This window comes from Sceloporus occidentalis, unplaced genomic scaffold, assembly GCF_023333645.1.
Source record: "Sceloporus occidentalis isolate IW3139 unplaced genomic scaffold, rSceOcc1.0.p SCAF_8, whole genome shotgun sequence".
NCBI lineage: Eukaryota > Metazoa > Chordata > Lepidosauria > Squamata > Phrynosomatidae > Sceloporus > Sceloporus occidentalis.
This window is the reverse complement of record NW_028316988.1, coordinates 14,987,273-15,004,593: the sequence shown is the minus strand read 5'-3', so window position 1 is coordinate 15,004,593 and position 17,321 is coordinate 14,987,273. Positions and strand designations below refer to the sequence as shown.

The 17,321-nt window shown below is 44.3% G+C and overlaps 2 protein-coding genes across 3 annotated transcripts in view; one reads left to right on the top strand and one right to left on the bottom strand.

The window, feature by feature from the left end:
* The window catches only part of PAPPA (pappalysin 1), a 123,602-nt gene extending 113,610 nt beyond the window's left edge, over positions 1-9,992 (top strand). Inside the window, exon 23 of the mRNA XM_089536842.1 lies at positions 2,024-9,992. Coding sequence (XP_089392968.1) covers positions 2,024-2,134 — 111 coding nt within the window. The 3' untranslated portion in view covers positions 2,135-9,992. The remainder of the gene's footprint in view (positions 1-2,023) is intronic.
* A 3,702-nt stretch (positions 9,993-13,694) lies between these two features.
* Positions 13,695-17,321, bottom strand: part of ASTN2 (astrotactin 2) — a 321,258-nt gene continuing 317,631 nt past the window's right edge. For both annotated transcript variants that reach the window (XM_089534892.1, XM_089534893.1), the window contains exon 23: positions 13,695-16,709. In XM_089534892.1, coding sequence (XP_089391018.1) covers positions 16,472-16,709 — 238 coding nt within the window. In that variant the 3' untranslated portion in view covers positions 13,695-16,471. The remainder of the gene's footprint in view (positions 16,710-17,321) is intronic.

Sequence of the window (17,321 nt, the reverse complement as noted above, 5' to 3'; positions counted from 1 at the left end):
CATTGCCATCCTCTGAGAGTGTGTGACTTTCCCAAGGTCTCCCAGTGAGATTTCATGGCCGAGTGGTGATTTGAACCCTGATCTCCAGAGTTAGTCCAGTGGTCACACTACTCCACTGAGTCAAGGGGATTTAGAAAAGTATTAACCCAACAATTGACTTTGGAGACTTATTCTCATTGGGACACCCAGTTGGATTCAGGTGAAGGACAGTTTTTTGGCAACAGAGGTGTTGGCATTCGTTCCTTTTGCTTCCTTGAGAGTTAGACTTTGGAGTCCTTGCCAGAAGAAACTGCCTGTTTGGGAAATCAGACATGACCTGGCTGTTCTGTTTTGCATGACTTTGGCGCAAAGAGAGTGGTGCGATACAAACAAGGAGGCAAAACAGGCAGGCACATGCATGGAGAGCAAAGAGCGAGAGGTTACATAGCATTGGGTACTATGTGTACGCATCCATCCATCCACATGTACGCATCGTGAACATTCCCAGAAGCGCAGATACTGACCAGGCAGGGATCAGCTCCATGACCTGGTTGACTTACTATTACTAATTTTTTTAAATTGCCATAGAAAGAGGAAGACAATGTGTCAGTAGGGAGTGAATGTCTATTCGACTTGCTGAAAACATTTGAACAGGTTGTGGCATTGTCCAGGAAGGGAGGAGAATTAGGTCATTAGCTCTGGTTGCGCAGATGGGAAAGACTCTTGGGAATTCACTCCAGGCACCGACGTCTTCCATCCCCCTGGCCCCATTTTGTCCCTGATCTTTCCTTTATGTAAATTCCTGATGCAACCCTCTGAAATTGACTTCCTTTTTGCCAAAGCAAAGTAGCCTGGAGGCGGTTGCTTCAGCGCCTGCTTTGGCTCCTTTTAAAGAGACAGGTAACTCATTTCTTGTGCAGAACATCCAGCTTTCCTGGCCTTGCCATGACCCCTTTGTACAACTTGAGCTGTTGCTCCAACGCTGGGCAAAGGCAGCTTTGCAAGGAGTCAGCTGCATTAGAGGCAAAGCAGTAACATCCTCCTCAACAAATAAAAGATGAGTTTGGGTTTGTCGTTTACCTTTAAAATGTGGCCAAATGCAGTCCGAGCTGCGAAACCCTGAACTGAAACTTGCCTTTTGGGATGGAAGATGTGCCATGGATGCGATGGGAGTGAGGGGGTCAGATCTTGGGAGGAACTACTTACAAACGATGGGTTTCTAAATGCCATTATGGCTAGAATCCTGTCGGTGGCATACCCCTCTTTTAGGATGTTGCACAGGGGTCATATCCTATTTTATAGTTGCAAAGAAGAGTTTGCTCAATATAATCATTGAGTAAATGGTTGTGCTTTTCAAGGCACGGTGTACATGTGTCCCCTAGCGTCCGTACTCTGGAGGCTCTCAACCATTGTGCAACAGGAGCATTCACTGACATGACACATGCTTGCAATCCAGTAGAGTAATGTTATGTTCTGCAAGCCCTCAGTTGGCTCTCGGATCAACATGACTGCAATATAATGAAGGAGAACTACATTATATTGTATTAATAGCTTTCTTAGTCATGGATATGAATGGCTTGGGGTTTGGGGGTGTATGAAAGACTCATGTCTTGTAGTACTATGGTGTCGTTCCCTTTTCCATTCCCTTTTCCAAACCATGCAGACCATAGAAACCAGAACCTGCAGCAAACCCAAATACCAATTGCACTTTCATATCTCTTGGCCCCTGAGGAACCTATCTTGAATTGAATTCAGCTTGTCTTACAAGCTGTGTGGCTCATTTTCTTTCAATATGTACAAAACCTGTGAACAACCTATGAAAAGGGAGAGCCAATGTGGCATAGTGGTTTGAACCCATTGGAAACCCATTGGGTGACCTTAGATGAGACACACACTCTCAGCCCCAGAAAAACCTGTGACACCCTTAGGATCTCCATAGGTCAGAAACGACTTGAAGATGCACAACAACAACAACTAAAGGATGCTTCTTTAACCAGAATTTGGCCTCTAATGATTGTTGTTCTTTGGCTTTCTTTGCACCCAGGTCATCCCCTTCCCGATGTCCTGCGACCTGCAAGGGGAATGCGCTTGCCTAGATCCTGAAGCCCAAGAGCACAGACAACAGGATCATCGGCGAAATTTCAGCTTTGGATAACACCTGGTGCCCAAGGAATGGGAGGAAGACACCGCCAAAGGCAGGCAAGGAAGAAGCATCATTGCATCCCCCCACTCCCTCTTTTTTTGGTTTTGTTTTCAAACCATTTCAGCTGCTCAACTCCAATGGCGTTTCTGCACCAGGGACCTTTAGGATTCAACCAGTCTGCCTTTACTTTTCTTTTCCCATGGAGAACTGATATATTTGGGGGAGGGTGGGAGGCTGGCTATGGTATTAAAACGTATTCTACTTGCAAGAACAAGCAAAAATGACAACAAAAAAGAAAACAGCAAAAAAGGTTGAGTTTTAACTGTCCAAAAAGAGAGAGAGAGAGAAGGAAGAAAGAAAGAAAGAAAGAAAGAGAAAGAATGCGTTGCACAGTTCTGCATCCACCTCGATTGAACGACGTGCGGTTTAATTCTTGATTTGGTATGTCATTTGGGGTTCTGTTTTGCTTTTAGTTCCCTCCAGAATAAGGCAAGAAACAAGCCATATATAAATATATATATTCCTGCTACTTGTGGAAAGGAATTAGAGAGGGAGGGACATACACAAGAGAAAGAGAGAAGGAAAGGAGAGTACCAGGGTCCTTGCTCTCTCCAACATTCAGATCTCTTGGAGAAGAGACTGGCCCTTGGGACCCTTCGTGCCGAATGCTTCCATCCCTGAAACTTGGGAAAGTGGGGCTCCCAAAGAGCAATTCGAGGTGGAGCGAGGGAGAAGAAAAGGATATTTGTTGGTTTTGTTGACTTGGGAGCGTTTCTTGAGTCGACAACAGGTTGGGATGAGGGATGGAAACGTCTGAGCTGGGGCGAAGGACTGGAGGCACACTGCACCACCACAGAGAAGAGAAGAAGAGACAAGAAGGAAGAAGGAGGAGGAAAAGGATGAGAAGAAGAAGGTCAACCAAACCTCCATACTGCTGCTGCTACTCCTGCTGCTGCTATGTCCTATACAACTCATTCCTTTACTGTGTCAGGAACAGGGTGCTGTTCATTCTCCAAACAACCAAACGGTCTGCCTTAAACCTCTTTACCTACGGCCTGCTTTCCAAACCTCCTTGAGTGTTTTCTTTTTTCCCCTCCTAAGTATGATGAAGGCAAGAAAGGTTTGGCCACAAATAAGACACCGGCCAGGCCCCAAATGAACCAAACCAAAACCAAATGCTCCGAGCAAAATTTCTGCAAACTATCCCCACAAATTGTGCAGGTCTTATCAGCTGACAGGTCTCCTGTCCTTTTGGTTCATCTTTTTATACAGTACTTTAAACAAAGGCATTTCTCTAGATCGGTAGTTTCCAAACTTTGGTCCTCCAGATGTTTCAGACTTCAGCTCCCAAAATTCCTGACCATTGGCCAAGTTGACTGGGGCTTCTGGGAGTTGGAGTCCAAAATACTTGGAGGACTAAAGTTTGGAATCACAGTTCTAGACTCTACAGCCCTAAAGCTAGGTTGAAAACCACAGAACCTAGTGGCACCTTAAAGATCAACGCCGTTTGATTTGGCACAAGGTTTTGTGGCTTCCATATCTGATGGAGTGGTCTGGAATCCATGCCAAATGAAACTTGTTACTAGCCTCTATGATGCCACAAGACCCTTTCGTTGGAATCCTTTTGGGGACTTATGCTAGGGAAAACAGAAGTGACGCCAGCCCAAGTAGTCCCCTTTCCAGCATTGCACAAGGAGGAATCCAGTAGCTTGTTGTCTGTTATTTTTGCCCCAGCTGCACAATGGCAGCCAGATGACACTAGGTTCAGCTCCATCCCCTAACCCAAGTAGCTGCTCATTGGCCATCGGGGTGTATAGGGTTGTGTTGGGAAAGCTCCTGGGTAGCCATCTGGAGCTCTGTGTTGGTCTACTGGGGGAGTATTAACTCCTCCAGCTCCAACCAGATCTCTACATTTGCTATTTTTTCTGCAACAAATGAACACAGCTACTCCAAGAAAGAGACCATTCCCAAAATCAACCCTACCTTGTCAGTATTAATGTCTCAATCAGGATCTCATTCTTGTGAGAGACAGGGCATTGGAGGTGACCACCTTTGCCCACCCAACTCTTTCCATATTGTTACCTCTGGGCTCTGTCCCCGATGGCCGAATCAGCTCCCTCCTTTTCCCCAAGGCATTGGGCTCTTTGTGCAGTTCTTGCTGCTAGAACCTCATTGTCTGCACAATAAGGCCCATCCTTGTTCAACTTGGAGGGGTGTGAAACCTGCAAAGTTAGTTACAATGCCCTTTGGCCTTGTTGAACAAGAAAAAGGGGGAAAAAGTGGAGCTAAAGCTTTAGTGGTCCAGTCACATAAGGGAAGCCTAATTTATGCACATTGCTGTGGATTTGTTTGTTTTCAAATAACTGTGGTTCCATTCAATTGCCATGTCTAGATGCTACGTTGGGAGAGCATACCGCAACCTTGGCATTCCATATGCTCCACCAACTCTACACCTGACTAATTGCTCACAGTACAAAGCTGGCCCTAGCACTAGGTAGACTGAGGCTTCATCTACACTGCAGAATTAATGCAGGGTGGAGCCACTTTAACTGCCATAGGTCAGTGCTATTGAATAGTGGGATTTGTACTTTTGTGAGATATTTAGCCTCCTCTGCCAGGGAGCTCTGGTGCCACACAAAGTACTATGAGAAATAGGTCTGAGTAGTTTTGCAATGGTCATAATCAGCTATGGTTAGAGTTAGGGTTAGGGTACAAGTTAGCTTTAGGGTAAGGGTTAGGGTAAGAATTAGAGTTAGTGTTCCAAATCAAACCAAAAAAATGAAGGTGGAGCCTGGCCATCAAACCCTAAGCTAACTTGCTGTCTTCCACTGCAATGGGGACAGGGATGCTTGTCCATCACCAGAGTTAGACAAAGGGAAAATATTCTTGAAATACTATATTCTGCCCCTTGTAAATGGCATTTGATGTGTACAAAATGCAACCAAGTAGCTTTGGAATATCTTTGGTCACTTAGGAGCTGCCCAATGTTTCAACATAGGGGCATCCGTTGCGCACGATGGGCAGTGGTAGACATCAGTGTGCGCACCCAGACACCTGAGTAGAAGGTGCCATTGCACAACAGGCATACCAGATGTGTTTTGGAAGTGCCCACTCCACACTAGAAGTGCCCAACGTGTATCAGAAGTGGTCAATGCACATCTGAGCAAAAGACGTGCCTGATGCACATTGGGCCACTCTTGCCAGTGTCCAGAATTCACAATTCGCTAATGTTTCTGCAATGTAGCTATGGATGCGTAAAGTTATGAAGTATAGTCTATCATGTAGACTTTCAGCCTCTAAAAGAAATGAAACCCATCTCCTTACCAGACATACTTGGTTGGTGGCCCAACTTTTCTTGCCTATCAAAGCAAATAGGAGAGGCGTTCCAGCCCAGGGACGGTTCTTTGGAAGCAGGCTTCAGCTACCTCCATTCCGGTGTCACTTGGTTGTAACTGTCGGTTTGTCCTAGGTTTTACCTGTGTTTTGTTTTTGTCTTTTGGAAAAGAAAAAAAAAACAGAAAGGAAAGGGGAGAAAAAAAGATGATGTTTCTTAAAGGCAAGGTTTGGTTTGGGGAGTTTCGTTCTTGGACCTGAAAGATTGCTTTAAAAAAAAAAGAAGGGTTTTTTGTTGTTGTTTTAGTTAATTTTGGTGGAATCTGGGTTAAAAAAAGGGGGGGGATAATGAATCTTTGCACAGACAAAAATGGTGTGGTGGTGCAGAGAAACGTGAATTGGGGGGGGGGGGGGGAAATGACATTTATATTTTGCATGTCTGAGTGTATGTGTGCGTTTGATGAAACAGCCAAATCCCCCAAGCTGAAAAATGTTGGGTGATCCCAATAAACTAAAGTAGATCCATTGAATCTATTGCTAACTGGAGAGTCAACCCCTAAGTAAATCCCACCGACTCCTCGAGTCCAGAGGAACAATAGGTTTAAGTCCAAGTAAAGTGTTACAGCACAAACTTGTACCATTTCCTACGCAAAACAGCTAGTCCCAGTGAGCTAAATGGAGTTCCCTCCAAGACAGGAGAGTACAAAATTGCAGGTGTAGATTTTTTTCCTTTTAAGAAACAAAACAATATTTGTAATATCTTGGATACAAATTCCTTTGGTTCTTTTCTAGTTCCATCAAAAGTAACCAAAGCTACACAATCACACAAGGGGCAATAGACTGGATCCCCTGTCAAATTTTGCCAAGGGATGCAATTTTCAGTTGGATGGGTTCTTGATGCGATGAGCAATTTTAGCAATTTCCATCCCGACGCGAGAAATAAGTCCCGAACTGCGGAATTGGTTTCAAACACTTTTTTGCAATCGAGGTCTTATTCTGTGCATAATTCACACATAGGGAACAGCCATTTTTGGTGTGGAAGATGCTGTTTCTGTGCAGCAGTGTTCTTTTCTCTGCAACCGATGTGGTTTCCGTACAAAAGAAAAATGGAAATTTTGTGCAGAAGAAGTCCTGAATTGTGAAAATTGTCATCAGTCCAGGATACTTCTTGTTTGGATATTCTGTCCATCACTAGATTTCACTCCTTGGTTTTCATGAAGTAGTTCATCATTATGAAGTTTCTGCATTTCCCTTTGGCATGCCATCATTTTTTGCGTATGTGGGGATGAAGTCCCTCCAACGTATTTACTAAGAGCAAAAGAAGCACATTGTTTGTGTGGGCACATGTGGGTCCTCCACGCTATCCAACTGTATATAATACAACGTTTTTCAGTATTCCTCGGCTGTCCTAATGGCACACGCTAAACTCAAAATTTGGAGAGCAAAACAGTAATACCTAGATAGAAACAAAAGAAGTAAACAACAACACAAGGCTGCTAAATTAGTCCGATATACACTCTGTTTTGGGGAGACAAAACCCATTGATCCCTTCCTCCCCATCTCTCTCTTATTGTATTATAACAGAGAAAATGTTGGAAGGGAAATCCAACCACAGAATTTGTTTCTGTGGTTCTTGGGGGAATCAAGTCCTGTCCTGTGGATCGTCCATTTGGGACTGGTCTACGATCGAAAGAGATCCATAGAGACGATAAATAATGCCTTAATAAATAGAAAAAGAGATATTTTCCCTGGCCTGATTCCAACAGCATATAGAGACCTGTGTTGCCTATCCTACAGTCTCTGCCTCCTTCTACCATACAGAAGCGATTTCTAGCCTGACTTGCCCAAAGACCCCCAAGAGGTCAAATCCTAAAGAGTATTTACTGCCAAGCAGTATGGGCTATTTAGTCAGTGAGTTGGGCACAGTTATTGTGGGCAGTGCCTGTTGTTCAGTGGGCCCTTGTAAGAGGCCAACGCAAGGCCAACCTGGCTGGGATAGGTCTAAAAGGATTGCATTGCAAGCCATTGAGAGCGATGCCCTGGGGATGGTTTGTTTTTGTCGCGGTGCACCTTAAAGTCATTTCTGACTTACGGCAAACCTTACATGAACCCATCACCACCACCTCGAAATTGATAGTCCAACAAAAAAGTTGTCCTCCGTGACTGATTTAGTTTTGGGGGAAAGAACATAAGGACTGAACAGGGTCAGATTTGGAAAATCTCACCTGGTCGCCATCTTGTTCTGATCTTAGAGGAGGCTGCTATGAAAAGAAAATGGCGTGCATCACTGCCATCTTGGCAGTCCTCCCAAAATCTCATAGATTGGTGGCACCCACATGCTTTATTGCATCAAGACTAGTATGGTGGTCCCACAACCTCCATACTAGTCAGGGAATCCATGCTTTCAGGGCTAATGGCATCCTTGGTTGGGACGCACCAACGCTTGTCAAAGTTCTCCAGCCAGCCATGGATTGTGAGAGTTGCAGGTCAAACAAAAAAGGATCTTTCCCAGTAGATGACTACCTTTGTCTCCAACTTGGCATGATGGGGGACTGGATGTTGTTTCCTCACCAAATCCAACCCGCCCGATGGGTAAGGAGCACATTGAACATCTCTTCCCCGTTTCAGCTAGCTTGGACCAGATTGATGGGCATTTAAGGACATGGTGTTAAAGGGAGGAGAAAGGGAGCAACCTACAATGTTGACACCAGGACCCCTTGGGACATCACTCTTCCTTGATGGCAACTATGGGGCTTCTTCATGTTTCCTCTGAGACGAATATAAGGGGAGAGACCCATGCCTGTTTCTCCACTCTTTTGCTGCTGACGTCGAGGAGAAACAGGCGAGGCACCGTGTGTATGTTGACTTATGTTGTCTGTAATACTACAGTATGGGTTGGATCTAGGATCTACCTTCCACGGAAGGAAGGGATCCACTTACAGAAGCCAACTGTACCCAAAGGGGGGATCATTTCTGTATCCCCCGAAACCACAGCTTCCCTTCTTTTGAGTAGGGTCCTACCTTCATTCCTCTGTGCAGCCTTTCCAAAAGGCTGGAGGGATTTCAGTGAGGTTTAAAAGAAGGCGAATCCCTTTATGTCGCACACGCCTGGATCCGACCTCCCTGTCATATCTATGTAACCTTTCCAAAATAAAAATGTGATCTCTACTAGTGAAATATTATTCTCTGTATCCAATTACTCCTCTATTACCGAACACTCCTCCTCCATATGGCTAATACCGTATTGTATCATTTTTATTATCGCCGTAGCTACGAAGGTTATTATTATCATCGCTATTATTATCGTTATTATCATATATGTGGTTTTTTTAAAATTGTAATTCGATGACGGAATCTGTTGGGTTATTTTTCGGGCTCAAAGTTGTCGTCAACCAATACTCCCCAAAAAAAGAAGAGAGCAAAAGCGAAAGATTGAAAGAGAGAGAGAGAGAGAGGAAGTTATGGGACTGTTTTCACAAGAGTTTTTACCATTCTACTGTATAAAGAGAGAAAGAAAGAGAGACTGAGCGAGAGAAAGAGAGAGTGAGAGAGAGAAAGAGAGAGTGAGAGATTGTGTGCAAGAAAGAGAGAGCAAAGACAAAACGAAAACACAGTTTAAACCTGAACTCTGTACCTCACGCCTGTAAAGTTTTGCTGCTCCTGGTTGTTCCATGGGTTTTTGTTTCGTTTGCTGCAGTTCGTTTTGTTTTTAAACAAATCTTAATTTAAAATCTCCAAGCAATATATAAAGATGTAAATAGTAAAAAAAAAAAGCTTATTTATTAAGATTGTCATCTTTTTTAAAAATTATATATATATATATATTTACACAATTGTTCATCTAATTTATTATTATTGTTTTTTTTAGTACGGTTCTTTGTTCTTTTTCTTGACAGTTTGTCCTGGTGTTTCCTTTTTTTCCAGTTGTATTATTATTATTATAAATAATAATATTATTGTATTATTATTATTATTATTATTATTAATGGCTGAAATCCCGGGATTAGTTCTCTCTATATTAGACCCATCGAATCAATGAGAATGATCTCCCGGTTCGACATTGGCTCTAATGTAGTTGAGAGTAACCAAAAGGATGCCAGCCATTATTACTATGTTATAAAGCCATTTTTACAAGTCTGGCGTTCACTTGTTTTTCAACCTATCGACCCTATCCCGTTATTTTCTTTTCCCCTAATAACTGGTTACATTCCACTTCTATTTTTTACAATAATAATAATAATAATAATAATAATAATAATCAAATACATTAGAACTATTTTCCCATTGTCTATTCCTGTATGTTAAAAGTTCTATGCTATCTTGTATGCGCTATATATATTATATGGCGCATGGAAGATATACCCAATATATATTCTCTTGTATATGCACTAATATTGAACAGTGTGGTTTTGTATATATATATATATATATATATACCTTCATAGCCATGGTTCACACGCATCGGTGGGTCTGGGAGAACAAAGGCTCAAAGGCAACGGTATGGGAGCTTGTATTAAAAAGAGTTGTAAACTTAAAAGCGGGTCCTTTTTTTATTATCCCGAAAGTGGCATCTTCTTTCATTGACTACAGACAGATTGGGGGAAAGGGAACATTGCTTGGGAAGATTGCTCTTTATCCATTACAGGCAACTCTGGACCTAAATGTATCTGATCCTGTCTCATCTTGGAAACGAAGCAAGGATCGGAGGGAGCAGATGTTCTCCTTTTCCAGGACACATTTCAACCTTCTGTCAGTTCCAAAATGTCATCCGTTTTGAGCATGACTAAGAAGCATGAATATACAGTTATATTAGTGTTTTTAGCTTTTGCAGTGGACACTGGCGGAGCTCAGTGCTGATGTCTTAACTTCGAAACTGGCTACAGACCCCATAGCCAGATACAAAATGATCACATCAGCCCCTGAGACGCTTGGATGAACCTGGTGGATCTCATTGCTGATGGCATCATTTCACACCTACCTGGCCATGGGCACATAGCCATATGCAAAATGATCACGTCAGCCTTGGGATGCCTGATGAACCCTGGTGGATCTCAATGCTGTGGTTACATAGCCAGACTCAAATGATCAAATGCCTGAAGAACTGTGGTGGATCTCAGTGCTGATGTCTTAACTTCAAAACTGGTTAAGAACACGTGGCCAGATGCAAAATGATCACATCAGCCCTGAGACGCCTGGAGAAACATGGTGGATCTCAGTGCAGATGTCATCATTTCACATCTGGCTATGAGCTCCATAGCCAGACCCAAAATGATCACATGAGATGCCTGATGAACCTTGGTGGATCTCAGTGCTGTGGGCATGTAGCCAGATTCAAATGATCAAATGCCTTGGAGGACCGTGGTGGACCTCAGTGAATTCCATAGCCAGACACAAAATGAGGACAGCAGCCCTGAGATGTCTGGAGCCTGTTGGATCGAGCCTAAAGTGAGCAAATGGCTGAAATCTCAGATGCCGGAGGAGGAAGAGATGCCGAGCAATGGATCTCTGTCCTATCATCCCTCACCATCATTCATGTTGGCCACAGTAGATGGACACTGCAGTCCAACTACATCAAGGGGGGCTATAGTCCTCCTGTCCATCCCTGGGCTATTGAGTCTGTCCATCACATTACTTTGTTTCCCTTTCTTCCACCTTCCAGGTCCTTTCAATCTCAAATTCCTTCTAAATGTGTAAAATGTGGCTAATCTCTCTACCACATAAAATGAAATGAAATGAGATGAAATGTAATTCTCCTCCCCATCTGCACAAGATGGATCCAATGCATTCATTTATTTCCAAGAGGGTCACGTTGTACCTTCTTGGACTAAAGGCAGAAGAATAGGTCTACTTTAGTTGGCACCTTCAATACGATTCATTCCTATACCCCTGAAGATGTTACCGTGCCACCTGCCCCACATCAGAATTAATGCGTTTTGGCACCTCTTTAACTGTCATGACTCCATCCTGTGGAATACTGGAATTTGTAGCTCTCTGGCAGAGAAGCCTAAACAGCTTGCAAAACTACACATTCCATAGCACTGAGCCATAACAGTTAAAGCGGTCTCAAACTGCATTAACTCTGCAGCCAAAGAGAAACCAGGTATGCTAGGGCAGTTAGAGTGGAACCATAGCCTTATACTTGTTGTTGTTGTTGGGTGCCTTCAAGTCGTTTCCAACCAAATTTCCCAAGTCACTGTTCTGGGCTTCAATGCACTGAGAGCATGGTTTAAGCCCTCACCGTCTTCTCAAAGGGTCAAGGCTTCATCTCCAATGCTCTGCTGCCTTAATTCTGCAAAGTCCGGCTGCTTTTTCCATTTGCGCCAGTCACTGGAGACTGCGATAAATGAGTTTTGCAGCCACAAGGGGAGAGGGAGATGTCTGGAGAGGGAAAAGGGAAGGGAATCCCTTTTATTTGATAGACACACACACACACATAGAGAGAGAGCTCCTCCAGAATTTCAAAGCTCAAACTTTCCATCCAGCCAAGCAGAAAACCTCAGCGTCTGACATTTTTTGTAGCTTCCATAGTGCAAGAAACATAAAAAGCATGAGAAATATTAACTGGATTGCAAGGCCACCCTCCAGTCCGTCCGCTGCCCCCCTTGCAATTTCTTTTATAGCAGGATGTCTGGAAAGCACCCATAAGAACTCATGGCTGGACTTCATCCCTCCTAGGCCTAAGTGGAAGGGAGACTTAAGCTTTCTATTTGCAACTCACATTGCAAGGAGTGTGCAAGGAGAGACACGCCAGCAAAGTGCATGGTTTGAGGTTCAAAATCACCAATCCTCTTTCCCACGCCAGGTCCCTGTTTTAAAATATCTTCCAACTGAAGCAGAGAACACCTTCTTCTCTGCACATCACACCCCTATTTAACAACTAGATTCAGGATCATAGCATCCTACGGTTGGAAGAGACCCCAAGGGTCATCCAATCCAACCCCATTCTGCCACACAAGAATACACAGTCAAAGATATGGCCCTCCAGCTTCAGTTTAAAAGCTTCCAAAGACTCCACCATAATCCAAGGCAGTGTATTTCACTGTCAGACACCTCTTACCATTAAGACATTCTTCCTAATGTTTAGGCGGAAACTCTTTCCCTGTCATTTGACTCCATTGCTCCATGCCCATCCCAAACATAAATACATTTACGTATTCTTTGCTCAATTCATATTTTGCTAAGAAAGCCCCACAATATGTTCATCTTAGGGTTTCCGTAAGTTGGAAGTGCCTTGAGGGCACACAACCACGAACAAGGCAAACCTATTGTAGGGTTTTCTTGGCAAGGTTTTTTTTCCCAGAGGAGGTTTGCCATTGCCTTCCACCGAGGCTGAGAGAGTGTGACTTGCCCAAAGTCATGCAGTGGGTTTCCATGGCTGAGTGGAGATTCAAACCCTAGTGTCCCAGAGCCTTAGTCCAACACTCAAATCACTACACCACAGTGGTTTACTATTACAATACAATTGCAGTACTATCACAATACAATAGAAGGTGAAACTAATTTCATTTGGCAGGGCATGTTGAAGATGTCCAGAGATGGAACCCATCCAAAGGAAAATGCTGAGCGCCTCCAAATGCAGTCTCAGAGACCTTCTCCTCCTAAGACCACCTCTTTCCCTCTCTTCCATGACCTCTTTGCAAGCAATATGCATGCACTTACTGTTTCCTTCAAAGGAAAGGAAAAGAGATTGCAATCAGAAGATGAAGGGAAATAAATATTAAAAAAGGAATTTGGGGGGAAAAAAGAGAAATCTATGCCTTTATATGCACTTGGCAGGAGGAAACGGGGAATAGTGATGAAACCAAAGGGAGCAATTTGAGATCAGGACATGCATTTCAGAGCTGGTTGACAGTACTTTGACAACTCCTGCACTTGGCTCTGCTCTCATTCTTGCACAGCAAGGTCCCTTATCCCCATTTCCCAAGGGCTAAAAATGGTCCTGTTTTGCCCCATCCATGACCCTATTCGGGTAACCTTTCAACCTGGGAGGGACTGTCCCGAAACAATAGCAAGGGGACGAGACCAAGATGCGGAAGAGAAGAAAGGCTAGAAAGAGTTACAATGGTCCCATTGCCTGGATTCCGTTCCCAAACAAAGGTCTCCCCTTCGAGGAACACCCAGGAGGAGCCATAAAACAGATGTCCGCCCTTGAAACGGCTAGGCTCTGAGCCTTTCTTCCCAATAGAATAGCCACAGACAAACTTAAATCAGTGCCCCCCCCCCACCCCCACCACTTACTTTCTGACCATTTGTAATATCTCAGTGCTCATTTTCACATCAATGCCTGCTTGGGTTTCTCAAAACGCCCCCAGAAAACCAGATTTCAGTACCTAGCATGGAAAATCCAACTCCTGCCCCTTTCCTTTTCCATCCATTAATGGCGGTCACAGCCACAGGGAAGTTCTTTTGCACACCAAAATGAATAGGAGTTTGGACAACCATCCTTGTAGTTCTGCAAAATAGTGTGCATTTTGTGTGTGAGGGTGTGTACAGTAAGGTTTAAAGTGCTGCAGCCATAGTATAGATATCACCCTTGCAGAATTCAAGGGTGGAATCAAACCCAGTGACACTGAATGGCAACTGTTATCATCCCCCACCACCAGATTGTGAGAGCAAAGGCTGCTGGGAGTTGCAGTCCAAGAGCATTGCGAGGGCCGCGGGATTCCCACCTGACTACAAAGTCCCAGAATCGAAGAATTGCAGGTGAAGAGGCTGGCAGGGTCCGGTTGCATCAAATACAAAATGTGAGGCTGGGCTAGAAACTCTCCACCGAAGAAAGTGGGCATCCAGCCAGGCAGGGGCACCTGTGTATATATTCCAGAGAGTGTTCGATGCGGCGCCAAGTCTTGGGAAGTTGGAAAAGGCAACAGCCTTGACTTCAAAGCCCGAGCGTACGATGGTCAAAAAGTTTCCAAGAAGGCACCAACAGAACCTTCCTTTCAGTCGCGTCGTCTTTTACGTTCACCTTGCGTTTGGTTTGGCACGGGTGCCAGGGCATCGAGGACTAACTCTCAATCTCTCTTTCTCATCATGCCTTCGCTTGGCTTTGATGGGGCGGACAGTTGGACCTGTTGTGCTGGAACCACATGAGGCCAGAATAGGACATCCATCCTCACTCTTTTTCTTGGGTCCCCATTTGGGTCCTCTGGGCTTCCCCAATGAGGATGCCCCCTTTCCCATGGCAACACCGTTTGGTGATTTCCAAGACGCTGTGCAGGATTTTTTATCCCATTATAGAAAAATTGCAATGACACTCCCAAGGCCATTGCATAAGCTGTCCATAAGAGCCTTAAAGTAAAACATACTTTGGACTTTTTTGGAGTTCCCAATTCCTTTGTTTAGGGTTCCTCTCACCACTGGATTGCACCCCTCCAAAAAACTTGCATTCAGCCCTTGGGTTGAAAGGGATTCCCTACCCCTTGGAACATGCACTGGCCAGGGATGCTGGGGATCGAAGTAATTTAGCATTTTGGTAAATATTTCCCTTCCCCAAGTTTTCCTTTCTTGGGTGTGCGTGAGGACATGGAGGATCTACTACCAGGGTGGCTCCTCCAACGTTGCTTGAATCTAACTCCCATCAGCTTTAGCCCAATGTGCTAATGACAGGGGATGATGGGAGTTGCACTTCAGCTGCTTTGAGATGGCTGCATTTTGCCTGTCCATTCATTCATTCATAAGAGAAGGTGGAAGAATTCTTATTTAGGACGGCAACCCTCTTCTCCCTTCTCTCTGACAGTGCCTTGTTCTCCTTGGAAGAAAGAAGGAATAAAAGCAATAAAAAGTAGGAGACTGGAGGGATTATTATTATTATTTTACCAGAATGAACATGTTTTTCTATTCTTTTTGTATTTTAATACAGCTCCCAATTATTCTAATCTCTTTCCAGGAAGCTTCAGATGCTTTTTGCCTTTCTTGAGTGGCTTGTTTATACAGTTGGTCCTCCATATTTGTGGCTTTGAGTTTTGCGGATTTGATTATCCGCAGATTTGATTAATGCGTTCTCTCTAGGAATCTCTGGGTTCCTCCAGCGCTACTCTGCCAGAGGTTGGCCATAGAGTTGCACTGGAGGAACTAGCAATCCCTAGTTTAAAAAGTTCCTTAGTCATGTATAGGTCCTCCAACGTGATCCATAGGGTCGCATTGGAAGACCAAGAGATTCCTAAAGAGATAAAAGAAATACTTTCATGGTGCTCCTGTAACACTAACCTCAGTGAACGTGGAGTGCCCACAGCATGTATACACATACGTACATACATATATACACACGTACACACCCTTGTTGTTGTGTGCCTTCAAGTCATCTCCAACCAGACGAAATGCTAAGCATCAAGTGAAGGTGGAAGTAAATATGTTTTAATGCACAAAAGAACCTGCCAGGACCCCCCAGAAGCAGCACCTCTGTGAACCTTGAGGAACCTGTGCCTTGGAGCCTCTCTTTGTTGCCTACTAGCAAAGTCCTCACACTTTGTGAACCGGTGTTTAAACCACTTGGTATCTTCTCCCAAGATGGTGCCTCTTACAAGTTGTAGATCTTTTTCTGGCTCCTTCCTTACCACAGTCACACAGCCTGAGATAAAGTCCTCTCAGGCAAGGGTCAGTAGGTCTACTCTGAGTAGGACTGGAGTGATGGAACCCACTGTTATAGAGTCCCCAACTGTCCATTTTCCTTGCTTCTGTCTCTTCCTCTTGACTTTTGGGCACATAGCCTAGGGATTGAGTAAGAAAAGAGGTCGGAAAGGAGAGACAGTCTGTTTCTTAAAAACGGAGCAAACTTACGTACTTCCTTCTTAAATAATAATATAATAATTAATATTTTTTCTTTTAAAAAAGGAAATAAACAAAACCCAAACTTGCTGATCTCTCAATTTGCTGCTGTCCTGTGGTTGTTTCGAATCCTCCGCGGTCTCGATGGTTCTCCCGTCCCTCAAATTGCAAGATGGCCACTTAAGTCCATGACGCTGCAGAGTCTCATGTGCCCCCATCTGGCTTGTCACATCCTTTGGATGACGACATCTCTCATCGCCCCTTGGACTCGCCGTACATGTTGCGCAGCATGGAGACCATTTTCTCCTCACATGTGATTTTCGTGTCCTTTAGGATGCTGTACCAGACCATGCCGGGTGGCCTGACCTCTTCACTACGGCAGAACAGGTAAGGCATGGTGTCGGTGTGACTCTGGATGTAGGGGCTGCGGAGCAAGGTGGAGCAGTGGCCGCTGACCTTCTCTAGCCGCCTCAGGATGAGGTGCGCTTTCCTGGAAGCAAAAATGAACAGTCGGTAAATTATATGGAGGAAAGCTGCCTATCACAAAAGTAAGGACCCGGAACAACCTCTCTGTTTATGTCGGACATGACTTTGGTAACTTGTGAGCATGGCTCTGATCATAAGTTTGCTGAGTCTAGGCTTGCCATTTAAGATTGGGAAAATCATGGATTAAAGAGTCTGAAAATGTCCTGGCCAGCTGCACCGCTTGAAGCAGATCCTGGATTCCTCAAGACAGGAGCAAATTAAGGACAGCAACAACTGAAACATGCAAGAAAACAATGTTAAATGTCAAAATGTGGTGTGCGTATTTGGTTTGTGGGTGGGGGGTGTCAATAAGCCTCCCGGTTATGTGGAAGAGAATTATGGCAACCCTAACTGAGTCTTATGTCTTACTCTATCCAATGCTCATCGGTAAAGGCCTGCTGACCCCATGAGAGCCAAAGCAGAATCCCATCCCACAGCACCACTATTTTGCCCATGACTGTGTGGTTGCTGGTTGTGCATTGCCATTCTTTCAGCGTACTTTGGAGGACAATCTGGCCAAGAAGCCTCAGTTTTCAGTTCCAGAAGAAACATCTTATAGTTCAACCTGGCCTACTAT